Genomic DNA, 21410 nt, shown 5'->3' with positions numbered 1-21410 from the left:
GTTAATTTTACAGTTAGACATTTATTTTGGTAAAGTGAACAGTGTTTGAATGTAAACCGTTTCCCTGTGAACTAATCAATTTCACCAATCTTACATGCCAGCCACAAGGTTTGTTCTACATTTGAGAAAAAAATGAAAAGAAACAGTCCTATTGTTCAAATTTGAGTTCCGGTTGCAAGAACATCATTAAAATTCCTTACAAAATAATTCCTCTACATTCCGGTTTATATGTTAATGACTAAGTCACATATACCCCAATCAACATCCATGAACTAATAGCCCACGTGACATCTCTCTGTTTCCCATATTTTTAAACAGGCAGCACTTAACCTGGCCTCTCCTCTTACATCCATAGGAAAGAGGATCTCCTCCTGATAAGACCGTCATCAGATAGAGATGCTGCTATGTTTTATGTGCCGTTTCAATTTCCCTTTTATCCAATAAAGGACACTTTGTCACTCCCATTGTCGGGAGGCGAGCGGCTGTTGAGGTACACCGCACAGTGCCTGTCAGCAATTACATTATGAAAGGCATTCTATTTAATGATGTCCTCTGAGAGGCTAAATAAGTGACTCTGTGTTGGGAGAAAATCTAATCACGGACCAATAGTGTGCCCAGAGCCGGGGAAAAAACATGGCCGCCTCACTGAAACCCATTTAATCAGCTGAATTAGGCCTGGCCATGCAGGAGTCAGTGGAAAGACGCGAATCGATGAGAGGGTAGGATTCATACAGCCTTTATTTCTGTGGGGTGGCCGGGTAGGCGATTGATAGGGCCAGGACTTCACACACACAGCCTTCATTAAACAGACACTGGAGACACTCTGGAGGTGCCGGGGGGAGATGGAGAAAATGTGCTGCACGTGAGCAGGTGTCATGTTACAGCCCAGGGCATCAGTTCAACGAGTATACCGAGTTCATCTCGATGGGTTCTAACTTATACACTTGAAATATTAAATATCCCTATTCATGTTAATGAATGAGAGAAGGGAACGCAGAAAGTTTATATTCTGTCAGAACATGTTTTTATTAGACATCAGGTATCCTATGGAAAGGAGAAGGGCCACAGTCTGGTTACAATTGTTGGGTTGTAATTTGAAATGCACCAGAAGTTAAGGGTTATATGTAGGAGCAGGCATATGGTGGGGTCAATAGATTTTGGGATATGAGCCAGGTGCTTGGAATGTTACTAAGTAAGGGAAACGGCAATCACATGGCTGCGGTCACTGATAAGGATGGATAGCTGTGGATTAGAGAGGAATGGGGGCTGAGGTCAGGTCAGGTCACATTAAGGGCGAAGGAACAGTTTATTACCCACATCACTTAACTTCCTGCCTAGCAACAAAAATGTAATGTTAAGAGGAAAGGAGGAGACTCCACCTAAAGTGGGGTATATATACACTTGTACTGGTGCGATCATGTCTTTGTGTGTTCAGCTGTCTGACCCATTGGGTGAATACACTTGGTTTGAGCTTTTCCTAGTTGTCCGTTCTAAATAAACAGAGAAAAAACAAACAATCCTAACAGGTTTATCTTCACTCACACCAAACTAACCATATAGAAGATTAGAGTAGTTCTGCTGAGAACTAATAATTGGTATTAGGGAACTCATCTTCTGTCAAAAAGTTTAAAACAGAAGATACACAGCAGTAAATGCATGTAGGTAGCAAGTACAGTACACAGTTCAAATGAATACCTGTGGATTAGAACAAGATGGCGCCGATAGAGATGGATTCCACGCTTCAAGAATGTTTTGATCACGCAGACCGGGATATGTTTTGGGTAGCCTCAGACAATAACATTGACTATACGCTGACTTGGTGAGCGAGTTTATAAGGAAGTGTATTGGTGTTTTACCCACTGTTACCATTAAACCCTTCCTTAACCAGAAACCTTGGATTGATGGCAGCATTTGTGCAAAACTGAAACGTACCACCGCATTTAAACATGGCAAGGCGACTGGAAACATGACTGAATACAAACAGTGTAGTTATTCCCTCCGTAAGGCAATCAAACCACCAAAGTGTCAGCATAGAGACAAAGTGGAGTCACAATTCAACGACTCAAACATGAGACGTATGTGGCAGGGTCCACAGACAATCACAGATTACAAAAATAAAACCAGCCCCGTCGCGGACAGCGACGTCTTTCTCCCAGACAAACTAAACAACTTCTTTGCACGCTTTGAGGAAAATACAGTGCCTCCGACACGGCCCGCTACCAAAGACTGTGGGCTCTCCTTCTCTGTGGCCGACGTGAGTAAAACATTTAAACGTGTTAACCCTCGCAAGGCTGCCAGCCCAGACGACATCCCGAGCCACGTCCTCAGAGCATGCGCAGACCAGCTGGCTGGAGTTTTTACAGACATTTTCAATCAATCCCTATCCGTCTGCTGTCCCCACATGTTTCAAGATGTCCACCATTGTTCCTGTACCCAAGAAAGCTAAGGTAACTGAACCAAATTACTATCGCCCAGTAGCACTCACTTCTGTTATCATGAAGTGCTTTGAGAGACTAGTCAATGATCATATCACCTCCACCCTACTGTTAACCCTAGACGCACTCCAATTTGTTTACCGCCCCAATAGGTCCATAGATGATGCAAATCGCCATAACACTGCACACTGCCCTATCCCACCTGGACAAGAGGAATACCAATGTAAGAATGCTATTCATTGACTATAGCTCAGCATTCAACACCATAGTACCCTCCAAACTCATCATCAAGCTAGAGACCCTGGGTCTCGACCTCGCCCTGTGCAACTTGTTCCTGGACTTCCTGACGGGCCGCCCCAGGTGGTGAAGGTAGGAAACAACATCTTTACTCCGCTGATCCTCAACACTGGGGCCCCACAAGGGTGCGTTCTCAGCCCTCTCCTGTACTCCCTGTTCACCCACGACTGTGTGGCCATGCACACCTCCAACTCAATCATCAAGTTTGCAGACGACACGACAGTGGTAGGCTTGATTACCAACAACGACAAGACAGCCTACAGGGAGGAGGTGAGGGCCCTCGGTGTGTGGCGTCAAATAACCTCTCACTCAATGCAAGAAAAACAACAGAGATGATCATGGACTTCAGGAAACAGCAAAAGGAGCACCCCCTATCCACATCGACGGGACAGCAGTGGAGTAGGTGGAAAGATTCAAGTTCCTCGGAGTACATATCAACGACAAACTGAAATGATCCACAAACACAGACAGTGTGGTGAAGAAGGCACAACAGCGTCTCTTCAAACTCAGGAGGGACAAAAAAAAAACGTTTACAGGTGCACAATTGAGAGCTTCCTGTCGGGCTGTATCACTTCTTGGTACGGCAACTGCACCGCCCACAACCGCAGGGCTCTCCAGAGGGTGGTGCGGTATGCCCAACGCATCGCCGGGGGCAAACAACCTGCCATACAGGACACCTACAGCACCCGATGTCACAGGAAGGCCTGTTCACCCCGCTACCATCCAAAAGGCGGGGTCAGTACAGGTGCATCAAAGTTGGGACCAAGAGAGAGAAAAACAGCTTCTATCTCAAGGCCATTAGATTGTTAAACAGCCATCACTAGCACAGAGAGGTGGCTGCCTACCTACAGACTTGATATCATTGGCCACTTTAATAAATGGAACACTAGTCACTTTAATAATGCCACTTTAAGAATGTCTACATCACGCATTACTCACCTCATATGTATATAATGTATACTGTATCCTACACTATCTATTATTGCATCTTAGCCGCTCTGTCACTGCTCATCCATATATTTTATACTTGTGTGTATTAGGTTTTGTTGTGGAATTGTTAGATACTGCTGCACTGTCGGATCTAGAAGCATAAGCACTTCGCTACACTCACAATAACATCTGCTAACCATGTGTGTGTGACCAATACAATGTGATTTGATTCGATGATATAAGACAGATGACTTGAGTAGCCTGTAGGTCAGGCAATCAGAGAGAGAAAGGGAGAAACAGAAAAATAAGAGAGATGGAGGGTGATACATCTATGTCCCAATAAAATGTGCAACAAAGAATCTCAGACTGCCTTGACCAGTTGAGTTACCATTGACTGGCTCTACAAATCGGAGAGATAAAAAAACAGAAAATACATTTCTGTAAAGTGTGATGTCATGGCAGAAGGTGCAAGGTCAGCTTGACAGATTCAATCTAAATCTGTTCCACAAGGACATACGATCAGCAGCTCACTCTGCCCTCCAACCAGCCCTGAGAGCAGGGGTGAGGTCATATGGCTACAGGGGCCACACTCATACTAGCGGGGGTGGGGGGGGGCTGGGCGCGTCCATCATCTGGAGTAGTCTTTCCCGCCTAAGAGAATTGGGACAGAAATACTTCCCGCTACAGCTCAGCGATACATCACAGAAATAGTGTTCTAATGTATCCTGTCGTAACCACTGTAATTTGTCCTTGTGACTAATTGGCATATGAATAATAAAATGTTTCATGTGAAAGAAGGTGGAAGAGGACGAGAGCACAGCATGCAAACAGGATTTTTTGGAAAAACAAACATGTACTGAAAAACATATGTCAATATGCAGTACATAGTATAAAGACAATAACAGGTATAGTATACACCCACACATATTCTACCTATCACATCTTCCTCCAGATGCTAGTGAAGAGAAAGTGACATTGCTACACAGACATCTGTCACACTAAGCGACTTCATATTCCCTGTGTTCGGGAGTGTTTAATTAGGAGGTTGTTTCCTTTCAAATCTGATTACGCTCTGTGAAGTGAATGTGAAAGGTATGTATTACTCTGTCTGTAAGTATGTGCGTGTGTGAGAGAGAGGGGGAGAGCGATCGCTGAGTTGGGGAGTGTGTAACAAGCCTTCGGTCATTGTAACTACTGACACCGTCTGTCAGAGTCAGACAGAGTGTGAGTGACAGCTCTTAGTCAGTCAGGCAGTGTGTTGTATAGCACTCAGGCAGTCAGGCTGTGTTGTACAGTGCTCAGGCAATCAGACCGTGTGTTTTACTGCGCTCAGTCAGTCAGGCAGTGTGTTGTACAGAGCTCAGGCAGTCAGGCAGTGTGCTGTACAGAGCTCAGGCAATCAGACAGTGTGTTGTACATCACACCGTTAGTCAGGCAGTGTGTTGTACAGAGCTCAGGCAGTCAGGAAGTGTGTTGTACATCGCTCAGGCAGTCAGGCAGTGTGTTGTAAAGCACTCAGGCAGTCAGGCAATGTGTTGTACAGTGCTCAGGCAGTCAGGCAGTGTGTTGTACAGCGCTCAGGCAGTCAGGCAGTGTGTTGTACATCGCTCAGGCAGTCAGGCAGTGTGTTGTACATCGCACCGTCAGTCAGGCAGTGTGTTGTACAGCGCTCAGGCAGTCAGGCAGTGTGTTGTAAAGCGCTCAGGCAGTCAGGCAGCGTGTTGTACAGCGCTCAGGCAATGTGTTGTACAGTACTCGGGCAGTCAGGCAATGTGTTGGACAGTGCTCAGTCAGTCAGGCAGTATGTTGTACAGTGCTCAGGCAGTCAGGCAGTGTGTTGGATAGTGCTCAGTAAGTCAGGCAGTGTGTTGGATAGCTCAGGGGGTCCTCTGGGATGGTGATGGCCCAAAAAGAAGACAATGACCGGAGAGTGGAGGAGGATCCATCTTTACACCCAGTCTCACTGCCACAGTGAATAACATCACATCAGGGACCAGAGCACACGGCTACACTCGCAATGTTAATGAGGACTGAAATGGTCACCGTCAACCTAGTTCCTACCATAAGAGGAGGAGTCCAGTGGGCTTGTTTACATCTTTGGAGAATAGATAAACGAACACATACCTAATGTATTTCAGAGACATATACATGTCTAGGACACACACTATATCTGGGGGAAGGTTTAGAATTGTATATATAAAACACTGTTAGGAAACTTTGATCTAAGTTCTTAGAGTGCCTCACAGAGCAGAAATTGAGCCACCCCTTCTCTCTGAAACTGTAGACGATTTTCAATCAACTGGTGTGCCCCCATATCTGCAGGAAACAAAGAGAGTCTCAGATCAATTCAGAGTGTGTATTATTCCGTATGTATCCGTGTAGGAGAGTCCAAGAAAGACAAAAAAGATTGAGAGAGCAAGTAAAATCCTTCCAGAGTGGATGTGAAAGAGAAATAGAGAAAGAGGAGGACAGGGATCATAGCCCTGGTGGCGAAAGTAATCTCTCTCTTGTCATTTGATCAGTCCAGCCGGAGAAACCCAAGGCAACACATCTCACCAGCCTAACTCTGCTTCCATCTGACACACTTTGAAACGGACACAGCTAGTCTGACCTGGGCTACACATCCCTGAATGAAAAAAAATATGACTGGTCTGGAAGTCTTTATATGATAATAGATACAGAAAACTTGGCATACTTGGAATCAAAATCCAAAGAGTTTCTTCTCAAAGGATGAGTCAGTCAGATAAAATGACAGATGTTGGTGGTGCCATTCACTGAGGGTGAGACATCACTATATTTCATATAAATCAGATTTGCATTACATACTAAACCAAACTTCAGAGCAAAACAATATATAACTAATAATTGAGACTGGCCATTAGAAATCCTCTGGACAATTCCCCATCATTACCGTGTCCGTGTCGGAAGCCACCAAGGTCAAGACAGCGGCGGGGCCTGGTCTCGTGTTACTGGCGAAAATGCGTCCGACTGAGATGGCTCTATATACGGCTGTGGGATGATAATCATGATAATTAAATTCTCACGTTACCATCTCATCTGTATAGAGCTCTGATAAAACAGCATTTATGGGAAATACTTATGAGCCCCGATCAATGGACGGATTACCTTAACACATGCTGCAGGACAGTCTGCAATCAACTGCTACATTCATATCGGAATACTACCAGAGCACCTTCAACATTCTTTATGTGATATTACCCTTTATGTGATGTTTATCTGTTTGATTGTCTGTTTGGTTGCTGCATCTAAAACCAGCTGGTACTGCTCTGTTGTTCTCTCCCAGAAAGCTAAGACATTAAAATAAGAAAACATTTAATTACCTAGAAAAGCAGTGGGGACTGGGAGAGAAATCCCAAATATGAGCTACAGAGTGTATGACAGTCCCAGAAGATGTGCAGCTCCTCTTTCAGATATTGCATTGCAACATATGTCTAGCACAGGTCTGGGCAAAGGCCGGCTCGCCTGATTCAATGCAGCCCGCGGAATCATGCTCATGCTCAAAGTTTTTGAAAAACGTATTTGTTATTCAAACTAAAAGTCCAATGAATACTTTGTGTAATGATTTAACTCCCACTGCTCGTGGGACATTTATTTTGAAGTCACGTATAAATAACAACTGCACGAGGACAGACAGTGACTGACAGGCTGACACACACATGACACAGTTACAAATAGTAGCAAGCTAGAAATTGCGCAAAAATGAGTTTTTCCAAAGAGTTCAAAGAAAAGGCAAGTAGACAATGAATGTGGGGTGTTCCAGCAAGAGTGGACATTGAAATATTTATTTATTGAGGTATCAGGGAAAGATGTGTGCTTAGTGTGCAAAGAGAGCACTTGTCCCGCACAAGACGAAGCATGCAGAGAAATATAGGAATATGTCTTCTGAGCAGAGGGCAAGTGCATCAAAACAGTTTTTTTCTCAGTTGCAAAAGCAGCAAGAACATTTCACAAAACTGCATTCAGCAAACAACGGAATTGCGAGAGCTAGCTACAGTATATATCGTCCCACGAAATTGCTAAACATAGCAAGTAATTCGCAGAGGGCGAATTCATAAAATAATGTTTAATTGACTCTGCAGCAATACTTTGCCCCGACAAGACAGAGCCGTTTGAAAATGTTTCCTTGCCAAGACAAACAGTGACACGGCGTGTTGAGGACATCGCAGAGAAAATTGAACAACAGTTGAAAGACAAGGTAAAGGATTGCACCTATTTCTCCTCGGCTCTGAATGAGAGCAGTGATGCACGTGACACGGCACAGTTGTTGATATTCTTACGAGGTATAACCCCAGACTTTGAAATTACAGAGGAGTTCGCTTCAGTGCAGTCAATGAAGAGCACAACCACAGGGAAATATTTATTGGAGGAGGTTAATAAGTGTGTGGAAAAGCTGGGACTGAGTTTTGAAAAGTTATCCAGTGTGACCGTTGATGGGTGCCAAAACATTGGCCTTTTGAAAAGGATACAAGATCAAGTAGCTGAGCTGAACCCAGATAAGAAAATGATTTTCCTGCATTGCATTATTTATCAGGAGGTGCTCTGGAAATGAGCCATGTTGTGGATACAGTCACTAAAGTGGTAAACTTCAAAAGAGCAAAATCTTTAAACCACAGGCAGTTTGTCTCACTGTTGGAAGAGACAGAGTCGGGTCATGCAGATCTCCCCTACCACACAAATGTGAGATGGCTGAGTTTGGGGGAGGTGCTTAAAAGGGTGTGGGACCTGAAGCCGGAGATTGCTAATGAAAGGAAAATATGTGGATTTCCCTCAACTGCAAGATAAAGAATGGTTGGCTGATTTTGCTTTTAATGTGAACATAATGGCCCTCATGATTGAACTGGATTCCAAACTAGGGAAGGGCCTTTTTGCACATCAGATGTACAGCCTTGTCAAAGCCATCAAGGGAAATTTATTCAACCTGACCTGCCAAGTAGAAGCAAACAATCTCACCCACCTTCTGACACTACTAGTCTGTTCCCTATCAGATGACCAGTGGGAGGAGTATACATCGCTGCTGCATACTTTGAACGGTGAGTTTTCTTGTCGTTTTGAGGATTTCAAAGTGTTGGAAAATGACATGCTGTTGGATTCCTCTCCTTTCACCTTCAATGTGGATAATGTGTCCAAAGACCTGCAACCTGAGCTTATCGATCTTCAGTCTGATGCAGTGATTGGAGAACTATTCAAAACAATGTCACTGTTGAGGTTCTATGCATCTCTCGATGAACAAAACTTCCCTAAGATTAGGAGTCATGCTCAGAAGATGTCTGTACTGTTTGGGTCAACCTATGTATGTGAACAGACATTTTCAGTAATGAAATATAACAAGTCACGGCATAGATCAGCTCTTACTGACTCTCACCTCTCAGCAATCCTGCACATAGCAACGTCAGAAACTATACCTTCATTGCATGTTTAATAATGAAAATGCCTACCAAAAGGAGAGCATGAATGTGGTTTATTTCTGTGCATGTTAAAAAAGTTAAATAAGTAGCATATCTGGATGTGATTTACAGTAGATAGATCTGTCAACACAGTCATACACATGATGTATAATTCTGTAATATGATTCTGGCCCGCGATGGCACAAATGTATTCTAATGTGGCCCTCCATGGAAAATAATCGCATATCCAAAACCTCCATTTTCTTTCTTTTTTTTGCTCAGGACTATTTGAGTGTCTCAGTGTTGATTAACTAAGCATGCTACTTGCAGTCAGTCCATTCAATCAGATTTCAGCTCGTTTTATCACAACATTGGGTGTGACAGATATCTTAAAATATCACCGCCAAAGTCTACTTCAATTTTATGGATCATAAGATTAAACCATGAATATTTTGTATGGCTGTCTCAGTATTAAGGCAATCCTAAATAATTGATGGCGACACTACAAAACTCACGGATCATTAAAGATTATATTTTTGCCAAACACGTTTTATTATAGTTTATGCTCAAGGTCCTATCATGGCTTTATGCCTTAAAGAGACAGACCGAGAGTTCTGGAGCCATTTCACATATTTATATGTTCTGTAGAGACAGATATTGTTTAAATCAGATATTGTTTTCCAACAGTCCTCTCAAGCGATCAAATCCATTGCAGGAAGTATAAAACCCACATATTTTTGTAGGGGCAATTGTTCTCTGAGATTGAACAGTTATGACTATAACTACTGTTCCCTGAAGGAGGAAAATGAGGTACAGCACAGCTATGGTGACTTTAAGCGTTACTCTACTGAAGAACACTAGAATCCTGACAAGGCCAATGAACACCATGCCTCACCAGAAGCCCTCCTTTCCACAGGTGATAAACCAGAGGCACCGATTAATGACATATATTTTCACCCTTATTCACCATACATTTTCACCCCTCTTCACCAGGTTCACCAGGTGCTGTATCTTTCCCAAAATCTCCACGTAATTGATGTGTGGCACGCTCTGCGACATAGTCCACAACCCCCGAATTGAGCTGCCCATGCACAGTACACCCCACCCTCAGGGGGATAGGTCTGTCATGATCACCTTGCGGGAAATAGCTCGACCCATGGGGGTCCCCAGCGACAACGACCGCGGGTCCCTCTATCGAGCTGAGACCATAGGTATGATGAGACACCCACAGTGACTAGGGGTTTAGGTGGTGCAATGATGCGTCCTAGCCAGCGTCTACCGCCCGCCGCTGTAAAGTTTGCAACAGCCCGAGGGGAACCACAGCGATCATAGAAACCATCATCCCAAATAGACAAAAATGGGGCGGCGAAGCAAAGCAGGAAACCGGCCACCCTCTGCATGGACAAGAATGCACGATTCTACACTCTGAGTTTAACTCAAGATCCAGAAACAGAATGCGTTGAGATGTAGTCAAACAGCTCTTCTCTTGATTCACTATGAAACCCAGAGACGGAACATGGGAAACCAGCATGAATGTGTGTAACACCACCTGCACCCTCAACTCGGCTACCACCAGCCATTCGTCCAGGTAGTTCAATATCCTGAGCCCCAATATCCTGAGCCGTCAACAGTGAAGAGGCGACTCCAGGATGCTGGCCTTCTAGGCAGAGTTGCAAAGAAAAAGCCATATCTCGGACAGGCCAATAAAATAAAAAGATTAAGATGGGCAAAAGAACACAGACACTGGACAGAGGAACTCTGCTTAGAAGGCCAGCATCTCGGAGTGGCCTCTTCACCGTTGACATTGAGACTGGTGTTTTGCGAGTACTATTTAATGAAGCTGCCAGTTGAGGACTTGCGAGACGTCTGTTTCTCAAACTAGATACTCTAATGTACTTGTCCTCTCGCTCAGTTGTGCACTGGGGCATCCCACTCCTCTTTCTATTCTAGTTATAACCAGTTTGCGTTGTTCTGTGAAGGGAGTAGTACACAGCGTTGTACGAGATCTTCAGTTTCTTGGCAATTTCTCACATGGAATAGCATTCATTTCTCAGAACAAGAATAGACTGACGAGTATCAGAAGAAAGTACTTTGTTTCTGGCCATTTTGAGCATGTAATTGAACCCACAAATACTGATGCTCCAGATACTCAACTAGTCTAAAGGCCAGTTTTATTGCTTCTTTAATCAAAACAACAGTTTTCAGCTGTGCTAACATAATTGCATAAGGGTTTTCTAATGATCAATTAGCGTTTAAAATAGATCAACTTGGATTAGCTAACACAACGTGCCATTGGAACACAGGAGTGATGGTTGCTGATAATGGGCCTCTGTACACCGATGTAGATATTCCATAATAAATCTGCCATTTCCAGCTACAATAGTCATTTACAACATTAACAATGTCTACACTGTATTTCTGATCAATTTGATGTCATTTTAAATGGACAAAATTGGCTTTTCTTTCAAAAACAAGGACATCTCTAAGTGACCCCAAACTTTTGAACGATAGTGTAAATATTTCTAAACCTAATTTAATGTATCTCCCTGGGTGGGGGTGTAATGCAGTTGTGGATTGTGAGATTACTACTGACAGAACCTCACCTGGATCTTGATTGGCCAGGAGAAGTTGCTGACGTAGACATAGAAGGTGATGTTGGAGTTGACCCGGAAGTTGAACTTCTCACAGGAGAAGCTGTCTCTGTGTTCCTGGATATTGGTCTTGGACACAATGTGCACCTCTTCACCAGAGATGGTGCCAGCTAGGGGGGAGAAGTGTGAGTCGTCATGGGAAGAACACAGAGGAGAATGCAGTCGGTCAAGGTCAAGCACACATACAGTTGAAGTCGGAAGTTTACATACAGTGCCTTGCGAAAGTATTCGGCCCCCCTTGAACTTTGCGACCTTTTGCCACATTTCAGGCTTCAAACATAAAGATATAAAACTGTATTTTTTTGTGAAGAATCAACAACAAGTGAGACACAATCATGAAGTGGAATGTCATTTATTGGATATTTCAAACTTTTTTAACAAATCAAAAACTGACAAATTGGGCATGCAAAATTATTCAGCCCCCTTAAGTTAATACTTTGTAGCGCCACCTTTTGCTGCAATTACAGCTGTAAGTCGCTTGGGGTATGTCTCTATCAGTTTTGCACACCGAGAGACTCAAATTTTTTCCCATTCCTCCTTGCAAAACAGCTCGAGCTCAGTGAGGTTGGATGGAGAGCATTTGTGAACAGCAGTTTTCAGTTCTTTCCACAGATTCTCGATTGGATTCAGGTCTGGACTTTGACTTGGCCATTCTAACACCTGGATATATTTATTTTTGAACCATTCCATTGTAGATTTTGCTTTATGTTTTGGATCATTGTCTTGTTGGAAGACAAATCTCCGTCCCAGTCTCAGGTCTTTTGCAGACTCCATCAGGTTTTCTTCCAGAATGGTCCTGTATTTGGCTCCATCCATCTTCTCATAAATTTTAACCATCTTCCCTGTCCCTGCTGAAGAAAAGCAGGCCCAAACCATGATGCTGCCACCACCATGTTTGACAGTGGGGATGGTGTGGTCAGGGTGATGAGCTGTGTTGCTTTTACGCCAAACATAACGTTTTGCATTGTTGCCAAAAAGTTCAATTTTGGTTTCATCTGACCAGAGCACCTTCTTCCACATGTTTGGTGTGTCTCCCAGGTGGCTTGTAGCAAACTTTAAACAACACTTTTTATGGATATCTTTAAGAAATGGCTTTCTTCTTGCCACTCTTCCATAAAGGCCTGATTTGTGCAATATACGACTGATTGTTGTCCTATGGACAGAGTCTCCCACCTCAGCTGTAGATCTCTGCAGTTCATCCAGAGTGATCATGGGCCTCTTGGCTGCATCTCTGATCAGTCTTCTCCTTGTATGAGCTGAAAGTTTAGAGGGACGGCCAGGTCTTGGTAGATTTGCAGTGGTCTGATACTCCTTCCATTTCAATATTATCGCTTGCACAGTGCACCTTGGGATGTTTAAAGCTTGGGAAATCTTTTTGTATCCAAATCCGGCTTTAAACTTCTTCACAACAGTATCTCGGACCTGCCTGGTGTGTTCTTTGTTCTTCATGATGCTCTCTGCGCTTTTAACGGACCTCTGAGACTATCACAGTGCAGGTGCATTTATACGGAGACTTGATTACACACAGGTGGATTGTATTTATCATCATTAGTTATTTAGGTCAACATTGGATCATTCAGAGATCCTCACTGAACTTCTGGAGAGAGTTTGCTGCACTGAAAGTAAAAGGGCTGAATAATTTTGCACGCCCAATTTTTCAGTTTTTGATTTGTTAAAAAAGTTTGAAATATCCAATAAATGTCGTTCCACTTCATGATTGTGTCCCACTTGTTGTTGATTCTTCACAAAAAATACAGTTTTATATCTTTATGTTTGAAGCCTGAAATGTGGCAAAAGGTCGCAAAGTTCAAGGGGGCCGTATACCTTCGCAAGGCACTGTACATCCAATTAGTATTTCGTAGCATTGCCTTTAATTTTTTTTACTTGGGTCAAACTTTTCGTGTAGCCTTCCACAAGCTTCCCACAATAAGTTGGGTGATTTCTGGCCCATTCCTCCTGACAGAGCTGATGTAAATGAGTCAGGTTTGTAGGCCTCCTTAGTCGCACACGCTTTTTCAGTTCTGCCCACAAATGTTCTATGGGATTGAAGTTGGTGCTTGGTGATGGCCACTCCAATACCTTGACTTTGTTGTCCTTAAGCCATTTTGCCACAACTTTGGAAGTATGCTTGGGGTCATTGTCCATTTGGAAGACCCATTTGAGACCAAGCTTTAACTTCCTGACTGATGTCTTGAGATGTTGCTTCAATATATCCACGTCATTTTACTCTCTCATAATGCCATCTATTTTGTGAAGTGCACCAGTCCCTCCAGCAGCAAAGCACCCCCACAACATGATGCTGCCACCCCTGTGCTTCACGGTTGGGATGGTGTTCTTTGGCTTGCAAGCCTCCCCCTTTTTCCTCCAAACATAACGATGGTCATTATGGCCAAACAGTTCTATTTTTTGTTTCATCAGACAAGAGGACATTTCTCTAAAAAGTCCCCATTTGCAGTTGCAAGCCGAAGTCTGGCTTTTTTATGGTGGTTTTGGAGCAGTAGCTTCTTCCTTGCTGAGCGGCCTTTCAGGTTATGTCGATATTGGACTCGTTTTACTGTGGATATAAATATACTTTTGTACCTGTTTTCTCCAGCATCTTCACAAGGTCCTTTGCTGTTGTTCTAGGATTGATTTGCACTCCAACCTAAGTGCATGTAAACTTCCGACTTCAACTGTATAGGTACAGAGCGCATAGATACCGCTGTGACAGTTCCGCCAGTCAAACAAAACCACGTTTAGTGATGACAGTCGAGAGTAGAAATGGGTAGCCAGGCTACTGACAGTGATGTTTTAGAAGAAAGATAAACAGATTCTAGCAGCGAGAGTGGGTGTAACCTGTCAACACACATGTAACTCCCATCCAGAGACTTGATCTGTTCAAATAAAGCTTTAAAAAATGTAAGGAAAGTGTAATTCTACTTCCTTTACAAAAAAGAGACATGCATGTATATTTTAAGTAGTCCAAATTGAAGACATTATCAAGAATACTGCACTAATAGGGCAGACTTTGGGACAGCTTTAATAAAAGATTACCCCAACTACTTTATCAGTGCCATAACACAGACTCACTGTAATTGTTCAGCACATATATTCTGAAGCCCTAAAGTTTCCTCTCAAATTAAGTAAAAAAATGTAAAATAAAATGTAAAAAAAAGAGTTCTGGGCCCTTAACATGGGAACAGTCTGGGCAAGGTTTTATCTTAATTGAAATCACACAAAAAACACATAAAAAATGCCCTAATGCCATAATTAAAAATATCTCCACTGCATTTTTCACAAGGGACATTCCTCTACAGACATTCTTGTCTAATGAGAGACACTGAGCAGAACAACAAAGGCACCATTCCCTCTGGGTAAGATGACAAATAGAGTGAGATTCTGTACATCAGAGACTGTAGGTTTTATTTTTACCATCGCAGGTGACTAGTACAGTATTAAAATGTCCTATAATGGATTCTGTAGTGCACGGGGTGTACACTGTATGATGCTGAATGGGTTATATCCACCTTAGTAACTATAGCTAGGTGGTCAGTCACACTCCATGTTGTCAAACAGTCAAATAAACACTGACATTTACTACAGCACATACAGATCCAAACTATGGCGAAATGATCAGCTAAGACAAGTTACCTGTTGATCCAATAGACCAGGTGATGTTGAGGTTGAAGTTGTTGGACGCATTGATCGACATGTCCAAGTTCTTGTTGCTCTGTAAAATATGACCACAAAACGAGGTCGAACACGTGTATTCCACACCAACATTATGATGACTTGGAATAATACTTATGTGGGTTTTCTCTTCTTTACATAATCGATGCATGACATACATAACAGAAAGGCTACATGAGACCGTCCCGCAGGATGACTGAGGGAGGCCTCTGTGTGGTTACTGACCTGTTCAGGGGTGGCCATGAAGTTGATGGCGGTGTAGTGGTGGTCATCCTCCTGGAGAAGGCTGAAGGTGAACTGGTAGTCAATCAGCAGGTTGTCTGCAGGGACAGGGAGACAAACAGAAGATGAGGGATGTATTCTTAAAGTGCAGGGACACACAGTCAGAACAACTCCCGTCGGGAAGGGTTGCCCAGGAATCAGACCACAACAAGTGCAAGTGACTGCCTTCTTTTTCATATCAATAATGCAGTATTTCAATCAGCACAAGCTGTACTAGGAAACAAGAGTAGAGGAAGATCAATATGACATGGGTGTACGGCTAATAGAAAGTATTCAGTGGGATTCAATGCCCGTTCTATTTTTATAAACGTTTGTCCTATTCAATGACAGGGCCTCATTGTCCGAGCCACAATGGGCTGTAATGCTGGGATTTGGAACATTTACCATCTGGACCACAGCAGGACTCTAGGAAGGTCACCTTGTCTGATTCCATTCAGAAGACAGCCCTTGATTCAAAGGGTACAGTCTAGGAGGAGCCATGTGGGAGACGGTCTCTATTGGATTGTCAATATGCTCAGCAGGACGGTTCACTAACCCCTTCAGATCACTGTTATTAACTATTCAGAGGAGTTTAGGTTCCACCAGGGGTGCACAACTAGGGTTGCAAAGGGTCAGAAACTTTTCACTGGAAATTTGCCATGGGATGTTAAGCCCTGGAATTTGGGGAATTGTGCTTAGATTCATTTAAAAAAAGTTAGCTTACATTAGTGAACCTTTTTTTGTGGGATACAAATAAGGCAATTCAAGGTCTTGTGGCATATTTTGGTTAAACTATCCCCAATTCAATGGAATTCCAACCCTCTGCATACACAGTGCATTCTTCCATCACACGTACAGCTGATTCTCAAGATCTTGCACACTAATGAGACTGAGCACAAACTACTACACTGTCTTAGCCAAGGACTACATGATTTCAAGTCCTGATTACCATACTGGGTGGTGTGAATATATTTTATATGACATACATTATTTTTTGTTAACTAGTAAATAGTAGCCTACAGCAAAGTGTGTTTAAATAATTTCTCACTTGTTAACAATTTCTGATAGTTAGTTTTTGCTACCATGTGGGTTTTAGTTTGCTTGAGCCTGCTAACTGAGTGTTAATTAATTTGTTTCCATGTTTCATTTTTAAAATATGTATCTTACAAAGGAGTTGTTTAATCTAACTGCTTAACTATTTACATGGAATTGTATTTGGGGTTTTTTACAAATTTTTTTCTAATCTTTACAGGAAAATGACAAGGCACTACCTGATGTGTGGAGACATTTCACTACAGCTAATGCAGAAGGAAAAGTGTGTACATAGATTCAGGGCATAACGTACAGACAAGGGTATGGTAGGGTGCGAGAACAGAGGAGGTAAACCTAGGGATTGAGTGACGATAAGAGAGGTTCCGTCTCTGGAGGCACCAGTTAAGTTAGGTGAGGTCTCGCATGTGTGGGGGGTGGGACAAAGGAGCTATCTATCTATGGCATGTTGAGTGGGACTAGGGACTTCGAAGTAAACAAAACAATGAGAGCTACCCTATACAACAGTATACAAGGCATATTGACATATGAGAGAGTCATAAAGCAATCATGTGTTGATTGGGAGAGCTAAGACAACGGGTAAGACAGCAACGGGTAAACAGCTAAGACAACAACAATGGATAAATGGCGATGAATGGGCAGAGCGGGTCAGTTAGCTACACACAGGGCCTGAGTTCGAGGCTGGGGCCAACAGATAAACAAAATTAAGTACAGTGTTAATGAACAGTCCAGCAGGTATCAGCTGTGTAGCCGAGTGATCATAGCGTCCAATGAGCAGCAATAGATGAAACAGGGAGCCGTTCGGTAGTCGTTACTACGCTAAGCGAGTGGGAGACACAGTGTTCAGAAAGCTAGCGGGCCAGGGCTAGCAGATGGGTCTTCATCGACATCCACGACGCAGAGGCCGGTTGAGAGCACATCGGCCGAATTACGTCAGCAGACCAGTCGTGATGGATCAGCGGGGCTCTGTATCGACAAAGGGTCCAGGCCAATTGGCAAGAGATGTATTGTAGTTGGAGTACTTCGTTGGCTAGCCGGGAGATGGGTCTAGCAGGAAGCTAGCTCGAGGCTAACTGGTGCTTGCTTCTGGTCAAGGGCGTTAGCCACAATAACCACTCGGTAGCAGCTAGTTAGCTGCGATGATCCAGTGTAATGGTCCAGAGCTTGCGGCAGGAATCCGGTGATATAGTGGAGAAAAGCAGTCCGATATGCTCAGGGCTGATATCGCACTGTGCAGACTGGCAGGTATTATCCGGGCTAAAGCGGCTGGTATCTGAGCTAAAGGTAAAGACCGCAAGCAGTGGCTACCAATGACTAAATAGCTAGCAGCTAATTAACTGGCTAGCTGCTGATGGCTAGTTTCTGACGGAGGTTCCAGTTGAAAAAATTGCAGATCCGTACCACATTGGGTGAGGACGGTTGCAGGAAGGTATATTTGATTCGAAAATGGAAAAAAGAGATTGAAATATATTGAAATATATACAACAACAAAAAAAAAGAAACAAAATTAATATTCCATGAGCCAAAACAACACACGTCTTACTGCTACGCCATCTTGGATTCAAGATGGCGTAGCATTTGCTGGATGCAGAGCTCAATAGAGTTCAAGTGAAGGTCAAGCAAATCATAGAGAAAGCAGACTGTATTGCAATCATCTCTGGTGGGTGGTCGAAGGTTCGTGGGCAAGGAATAATTAACTACATCATCTCCACCCCTCAACCAGTATTCTACAAGAGGACAGACACAAGGGGCAACAGACACACCGGTCTCTACATTGCAGATGAGCTGAAAGCAGTCATCCATGACCTTGGACCACAGAAGGTATTTTCACTGGTGACGGATAATGCTGTGAACATGAAGGCTGCTTGGTCTAAAGTGGAGGAGTCCTTCCCCCACTTCACACCCATTGGCTGTGCTGCTCATGCATTGAATCTGCTCCTCAAGGACATTATGGCACTGAAAACAATGGATACACTACAAGAGAGCCAAGGAAATGGTTAGGTATGTGAAGGGTCATCAAGTTATAGCAGCAATCTACCTCACCAAGCAAAGTGAGAAGAATAAGAGCACCATATTGAAGCTGCCCAGCAACACCTGTTGTGGTGGTGTTGTCATCATGTTTGACAGTCTCCTGGAGGGGAAGGAGTGTCTCCAAGACATGGTCATATCGCAGTCTGCAGATATGGACAGCCCCATCAAGAGCATCCTCCTGGATGATGTATTTTGGGAGAGTGTGGTAAGCAGCCTGAACCTCCTGAAACCTATAGCAGTAGCCATTGCAGGGATTGAGGGAGACAACGCCATCATGTCTGATGTTCATACTCTGCTTGCAGATGTAAGAGAAGAAATCCGTACTGCAGAAGAAGAAACTGCAGTTCTGAAAAACATGAAAAAGCGTGAAGATATCTGCCTGAAGCCCATACATGCCGCAGTGTACATGTTGGACCCCAAGTATGCTGGCAAGAGCATCCTCTCTGGTGGAGAGATCAACAAGCCCTATGGTGTCATCACTACCGTGTCTCGCCACCTTGGCCTGGATGAGGGCAAGTTTCTTGGCATTATGGCGAAGTACACTTCCAAGCAAGGGTTTGGGATGGAGATGCAATATGGAAGTCGTGCCAACATATCTCATCAGCCACCTGGTGGAAGGGACTTTGTGGATCTGAGGCTCTTTCCCCTGTTGCCTCCATCATCCTCCAAATCCCACCAACATTTGCTGCCTCAGAGTTCAACTGGCCCTTGTTTGGGAACACACACACCAAAGCACGCAACAGGCTGACCAATACAAGAGTTGAAAATTTGGTGGCCATCCAGGCATATTTTGGGCTTTTTGAGCCTGACAACGAGCCATCCTCAACCAGGTTGGAAAGTGACAGTGAAGATGAGGCCTCAGAGTCTAATGTTCAAGAGGGGGGCATTGAGGAGGTCCAGGGAGAAGACATGGAAACCTGAGAGGACGACAACCAAAGCTTTAGTTTCTAGACTATAATTTTACAGATGTATGTTGAAAACATTTTGGAGAGATGTGATGGTTCATTGGGGATCATTCAATATTCCCTTTCTTTTGTTGTTCAGTGAAATCATCACATGTGAAGAGTCAACTCATTTAATTAAAGTTCAATTCGAAACTAAAATGTTTTTTTTTATTTCTATTGGAAGGATTTAATCATTTGCAATTATGTCTACATATGATAAGGTAAAATGTTTCTGTTTCTGTCTCCATATCGGCGTGGCAGGGTAGCCTAGTGGTTAGAGCGTTGGACTAATAACCCACAAGTTGCAAGCTCAAATCCCTGAGCTGACAAGGTACAAATCTGTCGTTCTGCCCCTGAACAGGCAGTTAACCCACTGTTCCTAGGCCGTCATTGAAAATAAGAATTTGTTCTGAACTAGGTAAAAAGGTTCTAGGTAAAAAAAATATGATATGGTAAATATATCCAATATAAAAAACATCTACATTAAATGAAATTAATTTGCATATATTCCAGTTAATCCCACATATTCCTGTTAATTCCCACGGCAAGTTTCCACCTCTGAATATTCCCCAAAATGTGCAACCCAATGCACCCAACGCTGGTCCTCAAGTGGTTGCAGGTCCTGCTGGTTTTCCTTTTTTGCAATTTGATCAGACATAGGAGGCCAGGTAAGTGCACTCTCTGGGCATTCAATGACATGAACTCATCAACTCAGTGCCAGGGACCATTTGAAAACGCAGGGATACAGTCCTTGTGGACTGGAGTTGTGCATCCTGCGAAGCCTTTAAACACAATGACCATCACAACCAAACCCTACTCGCTATGAGGAAATGCCATTTTCATAGTTAGTCAATGACAGCTGAATGCACTACATGTCTGTCTCAGAAGCTCACACTGTGCCATTCACTTCCCCATTTCACGGCTTCTATGAACTGCTGTTTATCAGCCACGTGAGAAGAACAAACAATTGTTTATCATCGTTCGAACTCGACAAAATAATACTCCTGCTGAGTTCAGAGAGGACTTCATTTGACTTCCTTTCAGAACGCACATTTCAAGCCTTAGCGAGACGAAAGGAAATTATGTTTGACAAACAGTTGCATTTTGTTTAGTCGCCATGCCGAATTAAAGGAATTAGCAGATATCAGATCAAAGCCAATGCGTGACTCTTTCTCCCTCCCGCTTCGGGCACACACGTTGCTGTGTGTTGTTTATCCCATAAGGGTCTTCTGTAAACTTCAAACAGTTCTACATGCTCTGTAAAGAGGACACAGAAGTGCAGAGAAATTCAAAAAGGACATTGTGAGGTGTCTAGTGTGTTTGGTACCAGTGTATGCTGCTTATTAATGTACAGTATACTTAGACAAATGCCGTGCCCACTCAAAGAATCCCTGCTGAAAACAATGACGTTAGTGGACAAAGTGGAAGACTTGTCAAGTTGCACAATCCTTTTCAACATCTAACATGTTTCAATATGTTAGATTTCATGCCTGATATAATATTTGCTACTGTGACACAAAAGCAACAAGTGCAAATTAAAACTCCCATCAGAGAAATAACAAAACAATTACAATAATAATCTAAATGATTTGCATACATTACATAAATGTGAACATGTTCATTGGGCACACATTTGACCTTACAAAGATAACTTAAATATGGTAATGTAAGCATCAAATGTTCTAAACAAGACTAAAGTTGCTATAGACAAGTCATGGTTTTAGCATACTGTAACTT

General features: G+C 43.2%; 1 protein-coding gene across 1 annotated transcript in view; it reads right to left on the bottom strand.

Annotated features, from left to right (window-relative positions):
* The window catches only part of LOC135512267 (attractin-like protein 1), a 334131-nt gene that overhangs the window by 161227 nt on the left and 151494 nt on the right, over positions 1–21410 (bottom strand). The window contains exons 23-25 of the mRNA XM_064934112.1: positions 15613–15707; positions 15349–15427; positions 11671–11828 (exon numbers count right to left, since the gene is read on the bottom strand). Coding sequence (XP_064790184.1) covers positions 11671–11828; positions 15349–15427; positions 15613–15707 — 332 coding nt within the window. The remainder of the gene's footprint in view (positions 1–11670; positions 11829–15348; positions 15428–15612; positions 15708–21410) is intronic.

This window comes from Oncorhynchus masou, chromosome 24 (genome assembly GCF_036934945.1).
Source record: "Oncorhynchus masou masou isolate Uvic2021 chromosome 24, UVic_Omas_1.1, whole genome shotgun sequence".
NCBI lineage: Eukaryota > Metazoa > Chordata > Actinopteri > Salmoniformes > Salmonidae > Oncorhynchus > Oncorhynchus masou.
This window is presented reverse-complemented; position numbering and strand designations above follow the sequence as displayed.